Source organism: Bombus terrestris, chromosome 4 (assembly GCF_910591885.1).
Source record: "Bombus terrestris chromosome 4, iyBomTerr1.2, whole genome shotgun sequence".
Lineage (NCBI taxonomy): Eukaryota > Metazoa > Arthropoda > Insecta > Hymenoptera > Apidae > Bombus > Bombus terrestris.
The window spans coordinates 8,878,242-8,895,736 of NC_063272.1; the positions used below are offsets into that span (position 1 = coordinate 8,878,242).

The 17,495-nt window shown below is 42.9% G+C and overlaps 1 protein-coding gene across 1 annotated transcript in view; it reads left to right on the forward strand.

Annotated features, from left to right (window-relative positions):
* The first annotated feature begins 2,142 nt into the window (after positions 1-2,142).
* Positions 2,143-17,495, forward strand: part of LOC100643645 (protein pangolin, isoforms A/H/I/S) — a 282,005-nt gene continuing 266,652 nt past the window's right edge. Inside the window, exons 1-2 of the mRNA XM_020862693.2 lie at positions 2,143-4,062; positions 4,319-4,397. Of these exons, the coding sequence (XP_020718352.1) occupies positions 3,913-4,062; positions 4,319-4,397 (229 nt within the window). The 5' untranslated portion in view covers positions 2,143-3,912. The remainder of the gene's footprint in view (positions 4,063-4,318; positions 4,398-17,495) is intronic.

Here is a 17,495-nt window from a genome sequence, read left to right on the forward strand (position 1 = left end):
AGTCACGAATAATTTTGCGAACAACAAACGCAATTTATGCAATTACATTTTACAAATAATTACATTTATGATAGCATGCAGATTCCTCATTATATTTCAATTGAAGCGATAATTAAATAGGATTTTAATGAATGTATGTTTGATACCATACCTGTCACCCTCATCAGTAATCCAACGCATATGGTAATGCGATAAATTTATCGTCGTATATATTTTTCAAACACAATTCATTATTTCGACGAGAATATTGATAAATAGCTTTCAAAACGTTACAGATCACGCCGACAGATATGTAGTACGTACAACATTGTCAACCAACCAATCAAATACTTGTACGATCGCTGTGCTATTAAAATTGGCGGGAAATGCAGGAAACAATGGCTTTCAAAGAAAGGCTGTAATTTCTTCGCATCGAGGAATATTCTGGATATTCGAAGTTTAGTAAGTCTTCTTTCCTTCCCCTTTTCTTCAATGTCGCTTTTTTCCATTTTTCTGCCTTTTTTCTCTAAATTAGTTCATAACTTTCCAAGAATGTATGGCACGGAACGTGATTCATGCGATATACCTGAAAGTACTGAAGAGTTTCGTGCAGGCAAGATAATTGCAATTTATCGATAAGATTTATGTAGCTGGCAGAAAATTTACAAAAACGTTAATCCAGGCACACGTGAAGGCGAGTCGTGTTGGTTGTCCCAGGAATAATTAACGCGAAGGTTTCTTAACAAAGGTACGTGCAGTGATTCTGACATTTGAGGTTATTAATACGGGTATAATGTTTGCGTGCAAATAATGAAGTACGATCGAACGAACGCGTTATTTCAACGGAATATAATGTGTTGTATTGTTCGTCCAGGTGATTAAACCGAGGACACGTCATCCGATCTGTCTGAAATTTATCTCGCTTATTTCGATATAAGGCGAATGCCAGCGGATCGTACGCAAACGATCACACGCACTCACGCGATTCGTTCTCTTTGTCATTCCTAGAGATGACACGAAAGTCAGCTTTGTTAGCGGCTAATAAGGGGACCCGTGTATTCGTTCAGATTTTAATTAAATACGGAAATCGGATAGGACAGTGGCCAGCGCATACATTACCATAAATTGTCGTTCACCCGCGGCTGTAAAGAAATCAAACGTGCACCTGCTTTAACGGTTGTAACAGAACTGGACGTATTTCGCGACTGCTTTGACGCCACACTTTTATTTTCAAGAAAAATGACATTACACGTGGAATCGTTTCTTGAAATTCCACGCTCGCCTCTAAAGAGAAAGAAAGGAGAAAGAGGCGTCACCGAACAGAATAAAAAGGTTACTTTAACAGGACGCATAATTTATAGGGTTGACTTTGAAACGCGCAACCGGGATCGAAGAAAAATTCACAAACGAGTTTCCCCGTCCGGAGGAAAGATTCCTAGGTAGAACGAATAACATAGGAGAATTTGCACCTCGCGTAAAGTCATTCACCATCGACAGTATCGGAAACTCGCTTATGTACGTCTTCAATTATAATAAATTATGGTTTTCAAAGTTGGTAGTACTGGCTCATGCGGCATATCAATGTGCGTTTCTTTTTCTTCCAGATTAATTAAGCAACAAGAAATTCTTCGTAGATAAGATCGGAATTCGTGTCTACATAGTCGATAATAAAACTTTAATAATTAAATAAAAGAGGAAACCAACGGATTGTATGTCCACTAAAAAACAACCGCAAACTACCCGTCGGTGAAAAGAAATGGCATAGTACGAATAGGAGAAAAAAGCTCGACGACAAATCGGACGGCCTTAAGTGGAACTTAATAGAAGATAAACGTTTTGCTTATTGTTTGTTAGAATATAAGTCTTTGCGTGTGGTAGGTGGGGAGATAGGAGGATCGTAGCTGGTCCTCTCGCACGACGAAAACGGCACGCAGGAGTTACGGTAGCGGTGGTGGCGGTGGTGGCACTGGCGGTGGGAGCAGCAGCAGCAGCGGTGGTGGTGGCGGTGGCAGCAACAGCCGTGGCGGCGGTGGTGGCGGTGGCGGTGGCGGTGGCGGTGGCGGTGGCGGTGGCGGTGACGGTGGCGGTGGCTGTGGCGGTAGCAGCGACGATGGTGGCGGCGGCGACGACAGCGACGGCGACGACGACGACGATCACGAAGACGACGATCACGAAGACGACGACGACCACGACGAAGACGGTACTAGGAGTTCGGGTAAATTCGAGTGAGTTCGGGTGGAGTCGGTTCGCCGCCTTGCCTGCCATGACTGGCCGGTCGTGGCCTCGCGGGGGGTGAGGGTGGGGGTGAGGTGGCGCGTCGGTGAGGGAAGCCGCGGCGGTGAATCCGGCGTCGTGATTGGTCGTCGCGTGGGAGAGCCGCCCGCCCGAGCTCACTGTGACCGGCAGTCGGCACCGAGCATCCAGGCAGAGCACATCGAGCCATCGGAGTCGGGGCGAGATACGCAAACACGCACCTCGGGACCTAACCACGGGCACGATGGCCGTCCGGCGCGTGCACCGTCAACAACAACAGCAAGAACAGCAGCAACGTCGTCACCGTCGTCGTGGTGCCGTACTCGTCGTCGCGCGTGTTCTTCGTACTTACCTGCATACGGAATCGAAGCAAGAGCAGCAGCAGGATCGCGCGCTCGCTAAAGCATCGTGGCCACCATCGTGCGGATACGTGGCGCGCGGACTATGCGCCTGGTGCACGCAATAAACGAAAGAAAAAGAGAGGAAAAACCTACAACACGTATACGTACACGACGACAACGCACGGAAAGTTGCTGGCAGCGCGCGCGCTAAATACGACACACACCACGGGGTCCAGGGACCACTCTACACACGACTCAACCTACATCACACACGTTCCATCGTTACCTCTTCCTTGTCCCCTCGTTTCCACCGGCCGTGTGTATATCGCACCTCCTTCTCTCCTCCCTTGTGTGCGCCGGCCTTCCCACGCGGTCCTCGTATCTTCGCCGAGATTACGTTTCGGTTAATACGCGAGTAAACGCGCGTCGGCCGTTAAACCTTCGGCTCGTTGTCGGCCCGCGTTTGTCGTTCACGGTGATATACATCTCTTTCTCTCTCTTTTGCGTGTCTCGTCGATGATCATCGGTGATATTCGTTTCATCGAGATTACTACCCTATCCTCGCGTCTTTGTGTTTTGACTGGTGGTGCGTTTTTAGTCGTGTTCCGATCTCGTCTCACGGCGGCGTTCTTTTTTTTTATACTTACGGTGCTACGTTCTCGTTTTGTGCCCCTCACGTCGAAGGGGAAAAAAGGAAAGCAGAAATCAAGCAAAAGAAAAGAAAAGTGTGCGTTCAAATATATAGAAGCCTAACCTCCTCCGTCGACGACGGTGGCGACGGTGGTGGAGGCTAAGGTGACGGTGACGGTGAACCGTTCTCTGTGTGCTCTGTGCTGTCGTCCTTGCGTCATTCGCATCGTATTGTTCGTTGTTGTGCGGCACTAGTGACACAGAGAAGTACCGAAGGGAGGAAGTGTCTGTCGCGTCGGTGGCGTTCTTTCGTCGCGTAGTCTCGTGCGCGCGTGACAGAGGAGCACGCAGTCCGTGATAGAAAGAGAGGCAGCGCAGCCCCGTTCCGACGGATTGTAGCAGCCTTGTTGAGAAGAGAGAAGAATCTGCCTGTCGCTGTGCGTCGTCTTCTCCTCTCTCGGACCACCGTCTTCTCGTCGAGTTTTGTTTCCGCTTGTTGTTCGCTCGTCGCTTAGTGTGCTATTCTGAACGTCGTGTGTTGAACGATTCGCAGCCGGCACGTCGAGGACCGGCTTTCGAAACTCCCGCGTCGGCCGTATCGGCTGCCTAACCTCTCCTTGGTCCGCTACTCGAGGCGGACACACCTCTTGTGTTAAGTCGCCGAACGACGAAGACAGGAAAGACGGTGGCCGTCGCTCGGCCAGCAATAATGCCGCACGTGAGCAGCAGCGGCGGCGGCGACGATCTCGGCAGCGAAGACGAGGTCAAGGTCTTCAAGGATGAGGGCGAGGACGAGAAGAGGTCCTCCGAGAACCTCACGGAGGAGAAAAGTTCCCTCATCGACCTCACGGAGTCTGAGGTGCGTGTCGATGAGATTAAAAAATTCTCCCTCTTTTTTTCTTCTACTTTATCGTACAACAGATATCGTGTTGTCGTTACGATAGAGTTTTACCTGTGCATAACACAACGTGTCATTCTTCTCTCCCTCTCTTTCTCTCTCTCTCTCTCTCTCTTTCTGTTTGATCGTCGTGTGCAACGTATCTTCTTCTTTGATCCACCCACTCGATCGTGACAGCATAAGGACGTCGCCATTAAGTGCATGCGTGTGTTTACAGGAAAAGGGCTCGCTCGCCGGTGGAAGTTACGCGACGACGGGCAAGACGTCAGCGAGATCCGACCTCAGCCCCGTTTTCGGTGAGTCTTATTTATTGTATCTTTCTTTCTTGTTGTCTACGCTAAGGAACTATACCGATGATCTTCCCCTTCCGTTACAATTGTCTCGCGCTAGTATCAGATAAATATTTAGCGATACGAGATACCGGATCGTGATACAAGAACGCTATGATAACTTTTTAAATTGTATCGTGACTAAGCGTTTTCCGTGTATCTTTTAACGACCGAAGTTTAGGATAAACGCAGCTACTCGTTTTTAGAGAAGTAGGAGATTACAAAGCGCACATGCCATGGTGAGAGAAAAGTCTAGAGAATATGCGCACTGACTTTTAGTCGCGATTTGATCGAGTCGTCAATTTGGTTAAGAAAATTTAGTCAATGTGAAACAGAGACAGAAATATAGTTGGCAAATATAAAGTGACTATTATTTCTAATAAATCTATATATTCTGTTTCTACTAACAAACGTTTAAATCTCATTGTAAATGCTGTAATTTACTTTAAATTAGTATATGTATACGTTGGACTGTAAATGAATGAAATTTACTGGATTAATACATTCGCTATATTATATACGTACATATAACGCCGTACAATTTAACATGTAATTTAAGCTATCAAATCGTTGCGTACACATGTTGCATGTACAAAAATGGAGAATTGTCACGAAGTCACGAAGAACGAATTAGAAACAAAGGAAGATTGATCGACAATACGACACGGTCGAATGTCGTCGGACGTTATTCGTCCCGTCGGACGTTTATCGCGCCCAGTTTCACTCGCCTATGAAATCTGATAACGCGTTATGATATTTTATGCGTGTCGCAGGGGCAGGGCCCTGATTCATATAAATTAACGTCATTGTAGGTGGTTATCTTACGATCTGGTAACGTAATCTACTTGTGGCAAATCGCTTTTACGTCCTAATGATAATTTAGACGCCTTTAGTCTGGTCCCGCCGCCGTAATAGACGGCTGAAATTGTCGGAGGAGCATTCTTGCCGCGCCGTTTCTCTAAACTCTAGCTAGACGATTAACAATCTAGTCGTGTTCCGATCGTTGAACGAGATTAACGAGCCTGCTACGTATTATCGTTTATTGTGGCCGGTTGACTAAAAACGAAAACGCGCGCGTATTTCTCATTTCCGTTTTGGCGCGCTCCCAGCGGAAACAACGCGCACGCATGCATCATCTGCACGCGTTCGACGCGAGAAATTTCGTGACACCTAAACTCTAACGCGATTTTTCAATAAACAGCCAAGATCCGTACAAAGACATAAGCGTTGAGGTTTCATAAATTTTATTTCGATTATCGTTTATTGTCATGAATAGTAGAATAGTAGTAATAACAGAGAAATATATAAAAAATTAAATTCTACGAATACGGTTTTCACAGTCCGTGCAAATATAAAAAAATAGTAAACATTTTGGAACGAAGTGTTGGAGATATTAATAATACTTTGTCCATAATTTATACTCTTTCAAAGCGGCATTAATTTCTCGCGATACACGTACATGCGTCGCGTTATACTTCGACAGTAATCTGAAAATATTTGGTACATACATGAGGAACAGCGCAGCGTTAAGAAAAGAATTCAGCCGACAGATTAAATGGACGTGACTTTATCCATAAAGAGAATAAAATATGTAGTTTCTTGGATGGATGTTCCGAATTACATACATGACACGTGCGTAGAAACGCATGAATGAATCTTGCGAGTGGGTTTCTCAAGTTTCTTTATCTGTCGATGTATTCTAACCTTGCGCGTTGTCCTTTCATTCATAGTTTTTATGGCAGGGAGTTGCGTTGTTTTTTCGAACTTACTCTTGTACCTAGCGAATTACCCAAACGTAAAAATTTCGTGTGATAACGTGCGGTTTTTTTGTCGGAGGTCGATCGTTTCCAAGAAAGAGTAACTCGAGCCCGCGGTTCTGTTGCTGTTTTTACAAGGGCATACGATACTGTTTTCTTTCCGCTGCTTTCAAGTAAGATGACGTTCGGGTTCGCGGAAACGGCAATAAACATCGTGTGCTCTCGCTTCGTATCGCGCACTGAAAATTTCGAAGCCATTTATCGACCAATTTCAGACACAACGCTCTCTTTTGTTCCCCTTTGGTTTGAAACTCTCGGGAGAACGTTCCGACACGCTTGAAACTTTGTCGTCTCCCGATCCTCTTCTTCGTCATTTTCGCTCGTCCAGAATAATTATCGAAACTCTCGGTAGGTTTAGTTTTGATACACTGTCTATGATTTGTAGAAATTTGTTTCTCTAGAAATGCGGAATCGAAATTCTTATTTTATCTCTCGACTGTTACGATTCTTTGGCTGTGTATAATATTTTAAGGAAGAATAAATGAAGGAAATTTTCACAAGTTAGGAACAAAGGATGTTAGCCGCAATTTATGCGTATTTCAAGCTTTAAAGCTACTAGAATAGCAAATATTAATACGATTAAATTGAACTGCAAATAAATACTTCAGATCTTGAAACCTCGTGTAATTGTTGACATTTCCTATCGGTGGGTACTATCACGACGACTATAGCTACGATAAATAAATCGAAATGTACATAAAATTCTTCACATGCCGTCATAGTCAAACCTTTCATCGTCTACAATTCTATGTAACCACAATGTACACCCTTCCTTAGTCAAAATGACCTGTGTAATATCGTTTAATTTTTCACGGTATGTTGAAACATGTATAATTCAACGAGTAGAAGAAAAAGAGAAAAAGAAAAAAGATGGAAAAACATTTTCTTGAGTTTCAAAGCGATATGTAGAATCTTTTAATCATATAGAGTAGATAATTTTTTAGTATTTTACTTTTTGATGTTTCTTTTATTATCACGTACAATATTCTCCACTCTTTGTTGTTCGAATTTCGCGTTACATCACACGGCCAGAGGGAAGAGTAATCGCAAGAACAGAAAGTAATCGGCAGGCGAACACGAGGGGTAAAGGGTGGGGCCGGAGGATGAGCGAAATCGAATTGGCGTTGGTTAAAAGCGAAAAGGGTTTTCGGCGAGAAACCGCGGGCAAAGTTAATCCCAATTTGCCGGGGGAAATTGACCGAAGTTTACGGAACGCTATTATTCTCGCGACAGGTTTGAAACAAATTGTAACTCGTTAGCGCAACGGGTATATACAATGAAACGCGCCAGAATCTCCCTCTCTCTCTCTCTTCTCTCATAGACACGCATACATACTCTCTCTCTCTCTCTCTCTCTCTCTCGGTACTGTCCTCCTCCCGGCTGGACTTTGTCACTGACAAATCGATGTCGTGTGACGCCGTACACGCTGTCACCGTGTTGCCAAAACACTTTAACGAGTTACTGTGATTCCAACGACTTACCTCTAATATCCAAGCTGGACACCTAGAGTGTGCGATCAAAGGATTTAGAAGAAGCGCGTCGTTGAATATTTTAAATTTTTCTTTTTCTAATATTTCTGCTTTTGCAGAGAGCGTCGTGTTCTTTCGATAGTTACAATCAAATCGTTCGTACAAGGAAAAGATACAATTCTCATCTCGTTTAAAATTATGTCGAGTTTTTTCATTTGTTATTGCCATTTCATAGTTATTAAATGACGCCGCTAAAATTCAAGTCGTACGTACAAGTTAAATTTTCGTAAGTACGTTTTCAAGTACAATTTTCATTCTCTTATAAACTCGATTACTCGACAAATCAAGTTGATTACAAATGATTAGAAGAAATAGTTTTTCCTTTTCCCTCGATTGAATTTGCTCGGGGAGACGTTCGAGGTTTCAGATAATCTTGACGCGATAAGAGGTAATCGAAGGAGACTGCGATTATATTGATCGCTGCTTTATCGATGGTCACTTGTCACTTTAAGACGAGTTATCGTAGATCTTGTTAATCGTTTGTTTGTTATACGCCAGGCGAATGCAGTTGTACCGAAGAAAGATAATTTATTGTGGCGGCGGTTTGAACTGCCCCGATGTATCGACGTGGCGATAGTTTTCGCGAAAATTACTCGCTGTCAAATCGGATATTGCTTTGGAAAGAAAAAGAGAGATTGTGCCTCTTCTCGTAGAACGTAATAATATTTTAATCGCGTGCTGATTTACACGCCGCGGTTGCCCTACCGAGTAATAAAGTCTAATTACTTGGAACGGTGTATAAATTGTTGCAATAAAAGCACAGATTGAATTTATCGCTCGATGAAATACGTGATACATCAAACGTTAAGCAAATACGTCTTTTCCGATCGTTAAGTAGAGGTTACATGGGCTTTTCCTTCCTTAACGTTCGAACCTATATATTTCACATTCTTAAAAAGATAACCCTAATTGTTTTAAACCTCGTGTACTTGTTGTCGTCATAAAAACTATACCTGTTTATTTTCCCCTTAACAAAGTGGTCGAAGATCCATGCACGGACAAAGAGAGAAAATGAGAGTTGGTCGCGTACGAGTGTAAACGAATCCGTGGAGTGTTAAATTATTGTAATTTATCTTGTCTGAACGGTAGCGACGCGCGGCGAGCCTTGTGGCACGACACGAAAATCACTTTCTGTGACGTACAATTACGTGCAAATAACGCGGCCGGATCAGAATTCGTTGCACCCGCGATGGACGGACGTGGAACGTAGGGGGGAACGTGCAAAATATTACGTCGGGATCCGTCGTAATCGCTTAAGTGGTTAATTATGGTGCTTCGAGGAAGGCTAGAGGAGGCCGAGGTGGGATTAATCTTGGCATCAATTACTTCACTCTGGACCCCTTCCTTCTTTCGTGTTCTCCTTCCTTTTTACTCCTTTATTTTCCCTTTCTCCTTTTCATTTTTGCTTTCTTTTCTTACGCTCACTGAAACTAGTTTTCCTACAGGATGTTCACGCTACTGAATGGTGCGTGATGCGTCAGATATTTTTTCCCCATTCATTAAACGTCGTTGTACACTCGTACGATCTTTCCTCCGCCGAAGGTCTGCGAGTATTTTTGTACGCTCGTTAAGACGCGTTTTGCTCTACAAAGGATCGGCCGTTGAACTTGTCTTGGTTTATATCAAAGGATATTTCTCGAAATATGCGCCACTCGTGTCTCGTTTCTTCTATTGAATTTACTTAGGTTTGTGTAACAAGGACTACAACCTGTTTACAATTTTTTCCTCGTTATTTCATTCCTTTCTTTCGTTTTTCTCTTTTAACGAAGAACAATTGGAAGATCCACATTTTTGGCTATAATTTGGTAAGGTCGCGTGAGCCAGGCTTGAGGTACACTAACGATGTGTATCAGTATAATAGCAGTAAATGTAAAGAAGAATGTTGTGCTCTTTCTTCTCCCATCCTCTTTCGTTTCGCGCTATTCTTCGCCTTTCTCATTCTCGACGCGTCGCCGGTGCGTGCTACCGATCCTCCGCTAATTTCGAAATGCACGAACGCGTTTAAAATTGCGTCTTTCGACGGTGCGCGGATCGACGCGATAACTATGACTTGAAAATTATTATACACAAATAAAAATACCACAAAACGGGCACGATATACAGGTTACACGGAATTTTAATGCAAACATCTCAATATCAATACGAAGATTGGCTGCTTTTCGGTAGTAGGATTCTCCGAGGCTTTTTATTATTCTCTCTCCGCCTCTTCTTCTTTTTCGTCCTCCTTTGAAATTAAAATTACAAATCGACGTTTCTGCGCAACAGGCAATGTCTACTTTAATATATACACGGATATTTTATCAGCATTATTTCTGCCGAATTTTATGCCATTCTTTAATTACATTTCACACGACGGGTTTGTGTCGTGTAACAACGTGATCGAAACAGCGCGAAACGTTGCATTTTTAATTCATTTCTGCCAGCGGAATTTTTAAATGCTTTATTTTATTTCTTGCTCGCAGTTATTTCAATGTAAATGCTCGAAATTTCCTATGAAAAATTTCATTTCGCTTGCATTGTTTGCACATTATCGACCAAAAGTTTGCTATCGCTTTTAATTCCATCACTCATTCGAAATCAGCATTAAGAATATCAGAGTAAAAATTCTTCTATTATAATACATTCATACTAAACATTTTTCCAAGTTTTGCGGACTTGTTTTTATAAACTTCCAACTGACGGTGCAAATTACTAGAACTGTCAGAGTAGTAAAATAGTAGCAAATCAATCAATTCGTAATATGTAATAGTGATTTAGAAATCTAAACGTTGAAGTTTTTTTTTGAAATTAATACAAATTATATATAATTTTAAAGATTATAATAATTGTTTCGACCGATCGTTCCATATAAACGACTTTAATAGAGTCACGTGTACAAAACATAGGTATTGGGTTGGTAACTAAGTGATTGCAGATTTTGTCAATACCAGCTAATGACAAATTCCGCAATCACTTAGTTACCAACCCAATAGTATCGTGTTTGATGTTGAAACAATGTTCGATCAACGGCTTCCTCGTTCGAGATCTCTGCTTTGAGAATCATCCTGTATACGACTTTCATCAACTCGTTGCAGCTTTCTCAGATTCGCGTGACTGTTGCATGCGCGGGACATTGACTTGACAAATCTTCCGGGCGTTATCTCGACTAGCGATTACGCAGATTCGTCGGATTGCTTGGCTCGTTGCTCGTTCGGTGCAACAGCCTAACTACCGCTAATTATCAGGCACGGCTCGTTGGACATAACAATGACTAAGTATATTTATACGGTGTATTATCGCGCGACGTGACGCGCCGCGCCGCGCGGGCTGTCGTCGAAATCGGACGGTTATCGTGGGAGAAAATCGTCATCGGGCTTGTCCATGAGTTACGAAAGAGCGTCGAGCGAGAGGAAATTCCGCGAGTCGCGTTATCTGCGTCGACGTTGCGACTAAAGACAAATATTGAAGAGTTGCACGAACCGTTGTCAAATATCCGGTGCCTTACATTATTCCGATTCTGAATTTCTTAAATTTACATGTTCAGAAAATTCCTAGTACGTATATCGTGAAATAAAAGTTTGCATCGTAGTAAAGGAAACTGTTCAGTTCTAATCTTAGTAAAACGAGATTAGAAAATCGTGATTTAATCTGTTAAACAGCTTTGCATTCAATAATTCATGAGTTAAGAATATTAATGAACTGACGCTCTATGACTATAGATTTTATTAGACGTTTACGTAAATTCGTATGTTTATGAAGGTGATTAAATAAATGAAGCATAATATACATTCATATCGCAGTAACAAATGCACATTCTCGACAATTAGATTTTGCGTTACACAGTTCACACAGTCGACTACTTTCATGTAAGAATAATATTTACTTTAGCAAGATAGCGTAAAGCTTTATACGATGCGTGCGTAGAACATTATCTCTCGTTCTTCGCCGCCTTATTGCTGAACTCTGATAGAAGGCGTAGCCTGATTGTTCACGCTACGCTACATGCAGATAAATGGCAATGACTTTTAACCACGTTACTGCTTTCCTATACTCTAGTCTAACACACTGTATACTTCGCCCTATTAATGGAGCAATTTGCGCGTAATAATAACACACCCAATAATCTACGATCACAGAGAGAAAGAGAGAAAATAAAAGCGAGAAAACTGGAATAATCACGTCACAAGTGGTACGAAGCAGGTTCACGATTTCCTCGAGGTTGGGAGGATTTTCCGCCGGTTGGGAGACACAACCGTTCTCCGTGGTCGGAAAAGAGCGCTCGCGCGCCACCGCGATATACACTTTGTCGCTACTTGGAAACTGCCTCCGCCTCCGGATTGCACCTCGCTGCAAATATCGTATGCAAGCCGGTCGCGCGCGCGACAGAACGAGAGAAAGCGTGAACGAACGTGAGAAGGAGGGTGAGACAGAGCGCGAACGTGTGAACCAGAGGGAGGGAGAAAGGCGGCGGGAGCGAGAAGGACCGAGGGGAGAACCATAAACGATGTGTCTCGTTGTGCGAAGTAATTGACGAGTTCGCGTGTAGGCGGTTGGGCGCCTAGATCGCCTCGAGCGTACCGTAGGCTTATCCTCAGAGACGAAAAACGAAACGAAACGAGACGAAACGAGCAGCCCTGATACCGGCCGCGGAGCTGAGAGGCGGAAAGGGCAGAGGAGGAGGTGGGTTCGCGCGGGTCGCATACAGACACATGCTCTTTATACACGTGCGTACACATGCGCTTGTATACGGTTACACACGCGTGTACACGCGAGAAGAGAGGAAACGAGACGAGAGAGAAAGGGCTTGAGAGTACGAGAGAGAGGGCCAGAAATTGACAGAAGAGTCGGTTAGTCAGGAAGAGAAAGAGAGGAGGAGGACAGAAATTGAGAGTGGGTTAGAGTAACCGTGTACCAGAACGAGAGGCGAATATATGCGCGCGATAGAGAATTAGTGAGTGAACGAACGCGCGAGAAAAAGAGAGGAGGAGAATGGGAAGAAGGGAGAGAGGAAAGGAGCTGCATCACCCTGAACTTGCCCGAATACCTTCCCTCCGAACCTTACGACGCGACGGTGTGTATCCGCTCACCAATGCACATGGCACCCAAGCGAGTTCTCTCTCCTCTCTCTTTCTCTCCTACCATCCTCTTCACGCCTGCCTCTCTATCTCTGTTCGATTCTCCTCGCCTCCTCCACTATCCCGCTCGTTCGTTCGCTCGCACGAATCTCGCTCGCCCTTTCAGTCTGCTTCCTTTTCTCTTCTTACTTCGCCTCCTCTTGGAGTTAACCCACCCATTTCTTACGCTCTGCACCGTATACCGGGTGTCGGCGTAATATTCGAGGATATAGATAGCCTAAAAGGGCGACGCCAACTTCCGCTGTAATATAAGAGGAGACGCGGGATTATTGGCGGTCATCCTCTATCGGCCTGTTACCGAACGAAGGGAGAGGGAGCCTGGACGATCCATGATTTAACGTTCTTACCAGGAATCCGCTCGAAATAGACTCGCCATGGGTTTTCTAACACGCTCCAGGAAATTGCGAAATTCCTGTCTTATTCGACTCTATTACGTTCAAGAATATTAATTTCGATTTCAATAACCCTGGGCGTACAATGCAATTGAATTACTATAAAGTACGATATATTGGCATAATATGCCACGCGATACGACAGCGTAGAAAGCAATCGCGTATCCGTTATTCGACGGTATAAATATAAAAGCAACCCAAGACCAGAATATTCTACTCTCTCCGAATATTTCGATAAAACAAACAAATAAAGTAAACCGAGACCCAGTGCACCGATCTGTCTACACAAAACATATACTATTTCCAAGTCAAACATCAGCCTCACGGTTCTAAGCTCCCTTCTCGGATCAAGATGAGATTCCATTGTGACGGAAACTGACAGAACACCCGGTACATGAATACAGACACACCGACTACAGTCAGCATTATACACCTACCCTGACTCGCCTCTACCTACCTACCTGCTCGCTAACGAGCCTACCTGCCGGACTTCTTGCATTCGAAGAGGTTGCCCAAGAAGAGAGGGCCCCATCCCCATGGATTCGGCCAACTACACCCCGCGGTGGTGCTTGCACCTACGTCTTTTATAAACGGTTAAACAAATTTCCCTTAAAAACCAGGCTTTCCTAGAAAATCGGGGCCAGACAGGGGGAAAGAAACGGAGATAGGATCCGAGAGAAAATATGTTTGATCTTGCTTAACGTGACTATGGGATAGTGCGCGAGATGGCCGGGACTTTGAAAAATTTTATAGCGAAACATAAATTCGATGTATCGACGCCGAGCGTTCTCGATATTCTATCGTGTCCCCTTTTTCTTTTTCCTTTTTTTCGGTTACTCGTTGTATTTTTATTCGTTGACTACGATACGCTGTAGTTTTTGAACGGGTGCTATTGTTCATAGGTCAGATGCATTTAGTATATTCAGGATTTATTTATTCTTTTTTTTTATTTATATAATTGCAAATTCTTCTCAGTCGATTTATGTTACAGAGTTTTATTTTTTAACAGTAGTTAGGAAAGGAAATTCTAAGAATATGGTTAATATTGTCCCGTCGGTATATCTTCTCCTACCTGGATTACAGAAAATTGGAAAATTCTTAGCACTACGGTGAACTATTTCTTTAAATTACACAAGTATATATTTTTGTGTATATGTCGTTTCAGGTTACGAAAATTTCTTTTTATATCCTAACAAGACAGGTTGTCCAGCTTACTTTATTTACATCTTTATTACGTGAAGTAATAAGCGTAGAAGAATAATACGTGTCAAGTACATATGCAATTACATTTCGTATTATAAATTATAAAGTTAAGTTTCCGCGTTTCACGATAAACCGTCTTTTATCAAACACGGTTTAGGATTCCAAGTTGCCTGAGTTAGTTCAAACGAATGAGAACAAAGTTCCTGTTGATCGAGAAAAGAAAGGGGACTCTCGTAGTTTCTTGTCGATACGGTAGAATCTCGATCGTCGCGGTCGACTTCTCGTTAGGATCGATAAGCACGAGTTGCCTCGAACGGTTTCCGCTTTCGATGGAGGCCGAAAGATCCGGTCCCTGACCTGCGACACGTGCTGACCACGTGGGTCCTTTGATTCGCGTTGTCACACAATGTGTCACGCAACAGACACGTGATATTTGATCAATTTGGAATAAGTAATTTGCCATATCTAAATTGGCGGTGGAATGAAGTCCTTTTTCTACCAGTGAAAAATAACATCACCTGTTTTAACCCTTTTACAGGGTAGTGTCTGAAAGATTTGTACACGCATAACATGATTATTAACATCTATTTCCTACAAAAAGTTGAAAAGTCATATTTTTTTTCTAGATATCCGATACTAGAAAGATAGTTCATAAGCTCTCTGAAAAAAGATCTTAAAAAAATATTAATCAGAGTTGGATTGTTACGAAATTTGTCTTCATTTCGCAAGTAAAAAAGACAACGTCGTTTAAAAGCTATCATAATTATCAATGCAAACGTAGTTGATATTACAAAATTGGGATTAAAGCTTTCGACGCATTTTGCTCGATACGTATTCGATTTTGTCGTATGAACTGCTTTCCCAGAAAGCTCCTCGATTCTAATCTCTCAGTGGCAATATCAAGAAATATTTCACTCCTTCCTCCGATGTGTACTTACTACATATTTTACTGCAAAGAAAGAGTTCACGAACTCTCCAACAATTAGCCCTATACATGCGCAACGATAAACGAATTCACACATCGTTCTCACCTATATCGAGAGGCAGTCGGTCAACAGACTTATCATCGGGGCCAGAGTGCGTCGACAAACATGTTCAACATTCGCGTACCGCGATAAGCGCGTTGCGATATCGCGTGAACAAACATTTCCGCCGCCGCAGATCGAGCCATACATACACAGAGACGGTCCACGCGCCGTGGAATCCTTGCAATCGTCGCGGATCGTAGCGAAAATTCGAATGAGACGTCGCGAGTAACGCGAGCCGTGTTGCACAGCCGCTAATCCACGCGTAGACGCGAGCTAGCAGCGTAATCGCGTGATCCAATCAACGCTGATAACAAGATAAGCTCGGCTACGTTCGCACGACGCGCAACTCCTCGGTATATCGTCGGTCGATCTTCTCTCTAGGGATCGTATCTTTCCTCACTGAGGTCACATACGGACATGATATTCCCGATTGCTCCGGATTTATGGACGTTCAGGCCATCAACTCGATCATCCACCGATCTCAAGCGCCGATCTTTGGAATCTCGCAGCATCTTTTCCTGATTTTATCGCTTTTCACGAATAGAAATGTGTTTTATATGACAAGTGTCGCTTAAATTTCAATAAAGCGGCTTGGTATAAATTCAGAGAGTCCAGATTCGCCACTTTCCGTTTTTTCGAAATTTTGCATGTTCTTCGAGCAGGTGATTTGAACCTTCAAAATCGCGTTATCGTAGCAACAAAAATGGGTGTTATGGTTGACGACTCGCTGTACTTGCACGCGAAGTTTCATCAGTCTTTTTCAGTTCCCGGTTCTCTAATTTCTCTTCTCAGTATCTCGACTTCGATATACTCTAAATCAATGTTTCTCAACCTTTTCATAATAAGAGGATACGTGAGATATGACATTTATTCATATTAAAAAAAAGCAATTTTAATAAAATATGGCAATTTATTAATTTATTCAATGTGGCGTTTTAGTCGTATTATAATAAGCAAACATTAAACATTGGCGCAGTGAACCTCTCCAAAAAACACTTCGCGATGCATTTGTGCGGTTCTCAGAATTTATTCCGCAATAACTACGATGCGGACGATTAATTCATTGATCGATGCATATACATGAAGTGAATATGAAACTATTGTACATATGAAAAAACGGAGGGGGGGGGAGATGAGAAATGCAGAAGGATGCGTACGCAAGAAGTTGGTAGATGAGTTTCGCGCGAAGGAAACTGAAGATGGTCGTTTAACAGTGTCGCGTAGCAGGATCGCGACTATTATCGCACGACGACGCACGGCACGCGCGCTGTTTACACGAGAACGGTATTCCTCGACAAGATTAATAATAGCCGGAATTGAATAACTTATTACGAGCGTGCGCGACTGCGACGCGCGCCTAGTTGCATCATGGATAAACATTAACGCTATTTAAAGGAAGAGATTCATTCATTGTGTACACACCGTGGCTCCGCGACCGCGTTTCCTGGTTCGGTCGAGCACGTGTCTTCCAGCGTGAACTCGTATACGCTACGGGATGATGTTACACAGGTCGAGACGAATGTTATATTTGGCCGGAAAATTTGTTAGGTGGATGGAGCGACATTTAAGAAATTGACAATTAAAAATAATTTTAGAAACGAGTAGTATAATTTCGGAAATTCATATATAGAATACGTTACAGGTGTACCTAGCGAAAATAGCAGGTATATGTATATTTTTCTTCATGAAAATTTGTATTAAATGTTAACGAAGATTTTTATTTTAAATGTTGTTAAACTTTTTAGTTTTATATCATGCTGCGATTCTAGCTCCATCATAATATTATAGCCTGCGAATAAATGGGATTTTGTGGTACTACAATATTATCTTAATCTACTTATACTGTATCTATATCTTATCTCTTTGAATTTCATCGATTCTTTTTATTTAATCTGCCCTTTTATAAATGGGTAGCACGATAATTCGCAATCAGTGAAAGCTTAGATTTTTTACGAATATCTGGTTTACATTTATATTCTCAG